Source organism: Grammomys surdaster, unplaced genomic scaffold (genome assembly GCF_004785775.1).
Source record: "Grammomys surdaster isolate TR1022 unplaced genomic scaffold, NIH_TR_1.0 125953, whole genome shotgun sequence".
In the NCBI taxonomy this organism is placed as follows: domain Eukaryota; kingdom Metazoa; phylum Chordata; class Mammalia; order Rodentia; family Muridae; genus Grammomys; species Grammomys surdaster.
Genome location: NW_021620773.1, coordinates 1,499,283 through 1,508,788, shown reverse-complemented (window position 1 = coordinate 1,508,788; position 9,506 = coordinate 1,499,283). Strand labels below are relative to the sequence as shown.

The 9,506-nt window shown below is 47.3% G+C and overlaps 1 protein-coding gene across 5 annotated transcripts; it reads left to right on the top strand.

Annotated features, from left to right (window-relative positions):
- The first annotated feature begins 2,546 nt into the window (after window positions 1-2,546).
- Window positions 2,547-8,951, top strand: Acr (acrosin). Of its 5 annotated transcripts, none has more exons than XM_028753698.1 (5): window positions 2,547-2,655; window positions 3,543-3,749; window positions 3,958-4,241; window positions 7,468-7,613; window positions 8,190-8,951. In XM_028753698.1, exons 2-5 carry the CDS (start codon window positions 3,634-3,636, stop codon window positions 8,784-8,786), a joined length of 1,143 nt encoding a protein of 380 aa, XP_028609531.1. In that variant the 5' UTR covers window positions 2,547-2,655; window positions 3,543-3,633; the 3' UTR covers window positions 8,787-8,951. The 5 variants fall into 5 exon arrangements, with proteins under 5 accessions (XP_028609531.1, XP_028609529.1, XP_028609532.1 ...); XM_028753696.1 differs by having other exon boundaries at window positions 2,547-2,659; window positions 3,669-3,749; XM_028753699.1 differs by having other exon boundaries at window positions 2,547-2,659; window positions 8,198-8,951.
- Window positions 8,952-9,506: the final 555 nt, after the last annotated feature.

Genomic DNA, 9,506 nt, shown 5'->3' with positions numbered 1-9,506 from the left:
GCAGTTATGTGGGATCAGATACATAGTACTCTGACTGAGAAAGTAGACACATTCCTATGGCTGAAGGGCACATGTTTGGTAAGTGTTAGAACTGAGGTCTTTTGACCTCTGCCCTTGACCTTTCCCACAGACCACATTGTTCTTATTCCAGTTTAGAGGCTGTGACATAGGGCAGAGCATCAGGGTGAGAGCCCATGCATTAGGGAGGAGTTTCTTCAGGCCCCTGAGATCATGTGCTGCTGACTTGCTTCAGAAACTAAGATCTTACTTTTACTTTGGAGAAATAAGACCTCTTATTAGGATATAGGGAGAGAACACCATTCAGAACTGAGGCAGGAGAGTTAAGTCATCCTGCCATTCAGATGGTGGTAATGAGGTCTTGTGAGTTCTTGGTAAAGATAGAGGAGGTGTCTTGACCCAAGACATCTGACCCAGATGAGGAGTAGGCACTCATGGCTCTTAAGCATCAGAGCTGTGATGGAGAGAGGGCTCAGTGATTAAGAGCACTCGCTCTCCCAGAGGACCTGAGTTCGATTCCCAGTTCCCATGTTGGCAGTCATAACCGCCTGTGACTCTGGCTTTAGTGGCTCCAGTGCCTCCTTCTGGCCTCAGGGTACACATATACACACAGCATATCTTCACGCAGACAGATACACATAAGTAAAAATAAAATAAAAAATTTAAACAAAAAGAATAATTTAGAAGAAGCATTAAGACTACAAGTTGAGATGTCAGAACACAGCCTGAGAGGAGGGCTGGCAGGGGGAGATGCTCTGATTATTCAGGGAAGGATGGGAATTCTTGGTGCTGAGGTAGGAAAGACAAGACTTAGCATTCTAATAGCAGAGATGCTTATAACCCAAGAGGGAGGATGAGACCTTCTAGTCACTTACAGAGAAAAGACAAGACCTCCAAAGCAGCGGTTCTCAACCTTCCTGATGCTGCAGCTCTTTAATGCAACTCATGATGTGGTGACCCCAAAGGATAAAATTATTTCATTGCCACTTCAGTACTGTAATTTTGCTACTGTTACCATTTGTAATATAAATATCTGATAATCAGGATACCTGATTATGTGACACCCCCGAAAGGGGTTTGCAAACCACAGGTTGAAAGACACTGCTCTAGATTAACAACTGAAGTAATGAGTTCTGATTGTCAGATAGACACAAGATGCTCTGATGCCCTGTGATACTCTGATAGGGTATGTAAGACCTCCCTATACTCAGACAGAAGATAGGGAATTTTGTGGCCCTTAGGCAGTAGGGATTACGATAGGCAGAGATGAAGTTGAGACGATATTCTTGGAAAGGAGGGAAAGCATATGACATTTAGGTAGGAAGATGAGACTGTACCCAAGCAGGGAGAGGAGAATTCTTTTAGGAGAAATCAATACTTCTGATACTTCATTATGGGAGTTGAGACTCAGAACATTCATGTAGTTAAGATACAGTCTATACTCAGGGGGTATAAGATCTCTTGATTCTGGTAAAGAAGATGTGACAAGGTACCACTCAGATGGAAGAAATGAGACCTCAGGCCCTGATGTGGAAAAAGAACAGTTGTTCTCACATATGGAGAGAGGAAGTCAGTTTTCTGATGCTTAGGTAAGATATTCAAGACCTTATTGGCCAGCCTTGGGAGATGTGACCTCTTGAGAGTTACATAATAAAGTATGACATTCAGTTAAAGGAGAAATCAAGATCATCCCATAAAACTCAACATACAGGTAAAATAAAAATGTCTGGATGGGTAAGAGTGTTGGCATCTTGTGACACACCCTAGAGGAGATGTAACCTTCCCATCCTATAACAGGCTGGTGGGGACTTACAGTCAAGAGGAGATGAGACCTTCTGACATCATCAGGGAAGGAGGAACATCATAGTATGTGACACACATCTGTTATACTATCTTCTGATAATCAGATATATAAAAATAAACCAAAAGTTTGATATGCAAGTAGCCGTGACGAGAATTCCTGCTGCTCAAGTATAGATGATCATATGTGGCTGGACTTAGGTTCAAAAGAGGAGACCCAGAGAACTTCTAGAAGCACGTGATATTCAGCAAGAAGGTAGGCTTTTGAAGTCACAAGCCAAGAAACTTCAAAATGGCTCCTTGAAAATGTTCTGGTGACATACACTTCTCCCACCCCCCAATCCTACAACCATGTACTGAGGCTCTATCAGCCAGCAGAACCGGATTTCTTTTAGCTGTGATCATACCGTGTGTACTACCTCATTACAGGAGGGCCAAGCTGCTCTTCAGTCCGAGAGTCTGTTATGTCATTCCCCAAAGAGCATATCCCAAGCATTCATAAAGAGACTTCAGAAGGCTCGCCAAGGATGAAAGAAGGTCTTCAGACAGAGGAAATGGGTTGATTGGACACGAGTACCTCGCCACCCTGAGGTCAGGAGAATTTACGCAGGAAGTTCGGATGGCATTTCAGCATGGATCCGTTAATCGAGGAGGCCTGCCTGGCTTAACTGCTGGGGTGGGGGTGGGAGATCATCCTGCTGATTGGCCAGAAGGGCCTGGAGCTTTGTGAGGTCACAGCTAGCAGGCCAGGTTAGGGCAGGAGTATGGTAGAGATGCTGCCAACTGTCGCTGTGCTGGTCTTGGCAGTGTCCGTGGTTGCCAAGGATAACATCACGTGTGAGTAAGTGTTGGGCACCTTGGTGGGGGTAAGGGTCTTCCTGAATAACAGATCCTATCTAGACTCCTTTTGTCCAGGGCTAGAATGAGCAGTAAACTGAGCCTTAGCAGGCTCTGGATAATTTCACAGTTCCTGTGTCCCACATCCCTAACACAGATGCTTCCTGCTTCCAGAACTGCAATCCTAGAATCATTAGGTTTCCAGCTGCACATGGCTTCCCAGAAAGGGGGTTGAGGGGAGAAGGATGACCCATTATTACTAAATCTCTTTCCACTACGTCACTGAGTGGCTACATTGCCTGTCAGGTATTGGGACCTAGACTTTAGGAGCCTCTGTTCTCCTCTGGACAACTGAGGCTCATCACCTGCGCATGAATTCCAAGGCATCCTGTCTTTGCACCTCTAGGCACCTGAAGACTCTCATTACTAAGGGTCTCACAATGCAAACAACTCCAAAACTCTAGGTAGCCTTTCCCCTGCGATAAGCTCCCAGAACGTCCAGTGTGACCCCAATGCCTATGAGGCAGTGTTAGCTTGCAGTTATTTGCAGGTACTTTCTCCAGACCCGGCTCCATGGCCCTACAGCCTCCTTAGTCATGTGATGCTTGCTTGAGTCTCCCATCCAAGATTGGTCCTGAACACCATTACAACCCCTCCATAGCACTTTCGACTACCACTATGTCCAGAGTTTCCCTCAACACCTTTAGGGCCCATCTAGATATTTCCTGGAGACTGTGAACTCCTGCATACTCTAGGCTGCCTCTCTTTCCCCAGAGTTCCTCCCCATCTTTCCCAACCCTGTGTCCCTGCCTCCCTCCCCCCAGGTGTGGAGGTACAAAGACTGGATGCCTCTTCTTGGTTTGAGCAGTTTCCTGGTCTCTCCTCAGTGGCCCCTGCGGGTTACGATTCAGGCAGAACCCACAAGCAGGTGTCCGGATTGTCGGAGGGCAGACCGCGCAGCCTGGGGCCTGGCCCTGGATGGTCAGCTTACAGATCTTCACGTCCCATAACAGCCGCAGGTATCATGCCTGTGGAGGCAGCCTACTGAACTCCCACTGGGTGCTCACAGCTGCTCACTGCTTCGATAACAAAAAGTACGTGTGTGGGGCTCAGAGAGGGAGGTCTCTAGGGTACTCTTAATGAAAAGGGAAATCCCCCAGGGGGTTATGCCCAGGGTGTCTCTGGAACTCTGGGGCCACATGGTTACCAGACTCTGACAGGGCTCTGAGGTTCACGCTTACCACAAGCTTTCCTCCAGCCAGTCTGTGAATGAGACCGACTGGCGCACATTTGTCTCCACAGAAAAGTCTATGACTGGAGACTGGTTTTTGGAGCACATGAAATTGAATACGGAAGAAACACGCCAGTGAAAGAGCCTCAGCAGGAGAGATATGTACAGAAAATTGTCATCCACGAGAAATACAACGTTGTGACGGAGGGGAACGACATTGCTCTCTTGAAAATCACTCCTCCTGTTACATGTGGGGACTACATTGGGCCTGGATGCCTACCTCATTTTAAGGCCGGTCCTCCCAAAATCCCCCACACCTGCTACGTGACTGGGTGGGGATACATAAAAGAGAAGGGTGAGTATGTGTGGGGGCTCCTCGGTGGCCACTGGTTCCCACTCTCCCTGCTGGCTGTCTTTTCATGGCAGGGGTCATGATATGTGGCTGAGCTGTTCAGTTCTCCTCACGGGATCATGAGTAGAGTCTGGCACAGACCCTTTCATGACTGGAAAATTCAGTGTGAGAGAAGCTGAGTCCCATGTGTAAGCTCATGGTGTCCAGATTGTCAGAGGGCATGACCGGCAATAGCCTGGCTACCTATGGAAAGGCTGAACAGCAGGTACAAGTAGAACCTTGACATGTTTTAGAATGTAGCAAAATTGTGTGTGTGTGTATGTATGTCTATCAGCTGGAGGCCCAGCTGATGGACTTCGGACACTGGAAGCTTAAACTGAAACAGTGTTTAAAAAAGACACCTTGATATCACTTTGTTGCTATGAGAAACACAAGGTGTTTCCCTCACTTGTGCTGAAAGTGAGCAAAGGGCTGGCCTTCCGGAGTTGAAGGATCTCCGACCTCTGTGGTCTCAGGGATATCTTAATTCACCACCAGCAGTGAGTACCTAGGCATTTTCCCTAGGTGGATAGTCATAGCACCAAGACTCACTTTTCCTTCCAAATGACTTGACATTCTTTACGTAGACTGGGGTAGGGATGTAGTTGGTGAGTATACTTTTCTTTGGGCCATTAGTTCAAGATTCCTGGAATGGTCCAGCAGATCTCTTGCCATTCGAGATGAGTATAGCCACTTTTCTAGCTCTCTGTCTTTATACATCCATGCTCCCTGGCTCACACAGCACCAGGTGAGTGGAGGAATGTTTTCTGTAGCAGACAAGCTGACAGGGATACAGGAAGTGTTCTAGAGCTGTTGATGGCTCCACAGTTATACCTGGAGTCACAGACAACCGCCCCACATCCTTAAAGTCTAGGGCCACTGTCAATACCAGATGTAACAGGCCACTCTTTAAAATTCCAACAGTGGGCAGCAGGGCATCCATGGGACAAGACCAAATAGAACTTGTTCCCTGCTTTCAGCTTCATGAATACAAATTTTTATTGCCACATTAGGGATGTGAAGTGTGACTGAAATTAATGGAGACATCAGTTTCTTTAATTTTTTAGAAAACTTAGTCTTCCTAATTTGAGACAATTTGGGCATTTAGGGCTTGCAAAGCAGGTTTTTAAAATTATTTATTTATTTATTTATTTATTTATTTATTTTAATCTCTGCTTTCCTCACTCTCTTTTTTTCTAGAGGTAATCTAAGTCTTTACAACAGTGGCTTGTAAACTGTGGTTTGAGGCCCCTTTGGCAAACCTCTGTTTCCCAAAATATTTACATTATGAATCATAACAGGAGCAAAATTACAGTTATGAAGTAGCAATAATTTTATGGTTGGGGGTAGCCACAGCATGAGGAACTGTATTAAAGGGTTGCAGCATCAGGAAGGCTGAGAACCACTGTTTTTAGAGGTTTATGACCCGTCCTGTCCTTCAGGGGAAGGGGCCTCATCACTTTAGTTTTCGATTGCTCTTGCTGGCATGCGATGGCAGGTCTTTGATGGGGAGGGGGCATCCCATTGCATCTGCTGGTGTTCCTGGCTCTGCCTGAGAGTGGTCACACACACATGATTCAGCCCTGTTTTATCTGCCTTCTGATCATAAACATAGCCTGTGTTCTTGTAGACCTTGGGTAGCTGGTCTCTGGTTCTAAAATCCTCTTAAATCAGTGGGAGTATCATTTTTGTCCTGCAAGCACATGTTTCCTATAAAGGCCTCAGTCTTTAAAAATCCCTAGGCCCCAAATTCCCATGCCCTGTTTATATGTGCTTGGTTTTTACCTCCTTTTTGAGTGTCTCTGCTTTGGGATTGGAAGCGCTACCCAGATACCGTTCCTTTAGATGGGACTTTGAGTTCTTATAAGCCCCTTACTTAAATGGTCTGATATCGAGAACATTCTGCTTCAGGACACCTGGTTTTTACAACGATGTTTATAACTTTCAAGACTGTGGCCTTAGCCATAGTCTTTTTTTTTTTTTTTTAAATATTTATTTATTTATTGTATTAATGAGTACACTGTAGCTGTCTTCAGACACACCAGAAGAGGGCATCCAATCTCATTACGGATGGTTGTGAGCCACCATGTGGTTGCTGGGATTTGAACTCAGGACCTCTGGAAGAGCAGTCAGTGCTCTTAACCGCTGAGCCATCTCTCCAGCCCCCTTAGCCATAGTCTTAAAAATGTTATTTATCTTAATGGCCAGCAAGTTTGGGTTGTTACTGTTTAATCTCAGGGACAGTGCTTGTACAAACTTCTCACTGATGCTGGGATGTGAGGGGGAGGGGACAGCTCTATTGAAAATAGAAAACGAAATAAAATATCCCGTTTGGAAAAAAAAAAATCCTTTAAATACCCAAAGCTCAGGAAACATGTACTAAGCCTGCCTGCTGAATGCTTAGCCCTGCATATACTGGCCCCATGCTTTTCCTATCTTATCCCCTGCACTGTCCGTGACATCCAAACCCACAGTGCCACGGGAGGAGGCTGTCCAAGCTGGGGCATGTGACCAAGAAGCACGGCTGTGCTGGTTCCGAGGCTGTATCTTAAGTCCAATGCACGCTGGCTGCCTGAGCTGAAACATAACTTGTGTCTTGGGTCTGTGGTATGAGTGAGGGAGGCCTTGGCTCAGCTTTCCTCTTCCCAAACTCTCCTCAAAGCAGATCTGAGACACACGAGAGGATCTTGCCTGAAGCTGGGTGGAGGAGTCATAATGGAGGATTAAAAAAAAAGGGGGGGGGAGGGTGACTTCTAGACACACCGTGGAGAATGAAAGGTGTGTCTCAGTCATGGGTGTGGAGAGGGGCAAGCCTGGCCAAATTCTTGAAGTAGGTGGGCAGTGCTCCAGTCCCTGATCCAAAACAGGAGGAAAAGGACCTTGGACTTAGCGCTTGACATATACTAGTTGTGCTTGTTAGAACTACAGCTAGCCTACACAGTTCCTGTCTATCATTAAGAGAGACATCATCTCTCCTTCCTTTCTTCCTCCAGGCAAAATTCTCTTACCTCTCCTCCCACCTGTCCTTTCACTGTGCCTTTCTTCCCCTCAGGAGTGTGAGGTGAGCCTGAGGGAATCTTTGTTTAACCAGAGCACTGCAGAGGATGGATGGAAAGTTCGCGGTAGGGGAGGAGGCGGGGCTTTCTCCATCTCCTCCTTGAGCACTGACCACTGTGTGGCCTGGCTGCAGCCCCCAGACCATCACCTATCCTGATGGAGGCACGTGTGGATCTCATTGACCTCGACCTGTGTAACTCAACCCAGTGGTACAATGGGCGTGTCACATCAACTAATGTGTGTGCAGGGTATCCTGAAGGCAAGATTGACACCTGCCAGGTAACTTCCTTCTGGTACCCCAGACCCCCTGGGTCCCACCAGGGATCCTAGCCCCTGAGAAAAACCACATTTTAAGTCCCCAGTCTCCATCCTCTCCTCCCCTTGCCCAAGGGCCAGCAAGTCCAGTGACGTGTTCCCTGGAACCTTTCCTTAACATCCACCATTGCAACTACTATGGGGATGGTGTCTACCATCTGTTTCTACTGAGAACATGCCGTCACATGTAGCATTTGACCCCAACATTAGCATACAGAACACATTGCCTAAACCCGGTCCTTGAAGACAATGCTTTTCTCTTCCCCATAACACAAATCACCCAGAGGCACAGCGCTCATGCATGCAGGTAAAGCCACATGCATGTATCTGTGCACTTATCTTATTGCAAGGCATCTTGGGGCCCCTCCCCCACCCGCCCTCCACATCCCAGCGGATGTTTGAAGCTCTTAACCTCACCAGTTGTGTCTAAGGCAGCAGGAAACTATGTGGCTACAGACATTGTTCTCCCATAGCCCCATGAGCCTTCTGGGAAGGGAGAGTGGTTCAGGCTGAAAGTGACCCCTCTGTCCTTCTGGACAGGGGGACAGTGGTGGGCCTCTCATGTGCAGAGACAACGTCGACAGCCCCTTTGTGGTCGTGGGGATCACGAGCTGGGGGGTAGGCTGTGCCCGTGCTAAGCGTCCTGGAGTCTACACTGCCACTTGGGACTACCTGGACTGGATCGCTTCCAAGATCGGCCCTAACGCCTTGCACTTGATCCAGCCAGCCACCCCTCACCCGCCTACTACCAACCAACCTGTCGTCTCTTTCCACCCTCCTTCTCTTCGCCCTCCTTGGTATTTCCAACACCTGCCTCCTCGACCACCTCACCTACGACCGCCTCGGCCTCTGCTCCATCGGCCTTCTGCAGCCCAAACCTCCTCACTCATGCCCCTCCTCCCGCCCTCAACCCCATCCCAACCTGCGTCCTTTACTTTTGCCACACACCACACGAAACACCGCACCACGCTGTCTTTTGCTCGGCGTCTACAGCGTCTCATAGAGGCCCTGAAGATGAGAACTTACCCTATGAGATACCCCTCCCGGTACAGTGGACCAATGAACTACCACCACCACCGCTTCTCCACGTTTGAGCCCCTTTCCTACAAACCCAGCGAGCCCCTCCTCCATTCCTGAGAAAAGAGAAATGAGTGAAATAAAGCATATATTTGTATATAAATATGTACACACGAGGACATGCTTTCTGGACTTCTATTTTCTCCAACTCAACCCAAATACTCCTCCGTCAACTTCACATCCTCCCTCCCTCCCTCAGCTCCAATAAAATGGAATTGCTCAATATTGTTTTTTTTTAAACATTGAATTTTAATGCTTGAATAAGCAAACTTGGGCCATAGGCCAACCATGGTCTGTCCTTCATACTTAATTGATACTTGTAGGTGTTAAATGCCTCTGTATATGTAGCTAGAGGGTGAGGTGAAAGGGCTCTACCAGCTAAGCTGACCAGGAAAGAAGGGGTGGGATCCCACTAGAAGGTCATTCTCTTGATGCTGCCATCAGATTGGCTCAAAGAGATGCATCTGTGTGAAAGACCCGGATCCTCAGAGAACAAGGGGTAACCAGGCTGCTTGGCAGCCACAAGTGTCCACCACTGCATAACTAGTCTTACTCGTGGCTGATCAAACATTACCTGTTCAGGGTTATTACTGGCCTGTAACTAAATCTACTAGTTCCAGGACTCAAGCCCATAAGAACGTATTTGCTAAAGTTTTCCAGGAATAACAGAGGAGGGGACAGGTATCTTATGACTGCACCCCAGTTTCAAATGACTTTTATAATCATTAGATGTTTGAGTATCCATCGTAAGGAACAGAAATCAGTTTGAACCTTTTTAAT

Coding starts and splice junctions, on each gene's coding strand:
- Acr (XM_028753695.1), top strand. CDS start 2,583: ATGGTAGAGATGCTGCCAACTGTCGCTGTGCTGGTCTTGGCAGTGTCC. Junction 2,660..3,542: donor AAGGATAACATCACGTGTGA/GTAAGTGTTGGG, acceptor GTCTCTCCTCAG/TGGCCCCTGCGGGTTACGAT. Junction 4,242..7,467: donor GGGATACATAAAAGAGAAGG/GTGAGTATGTGT, acceptor GCCTGGCTGCAG/CCCCCAGACCATCACCTATC.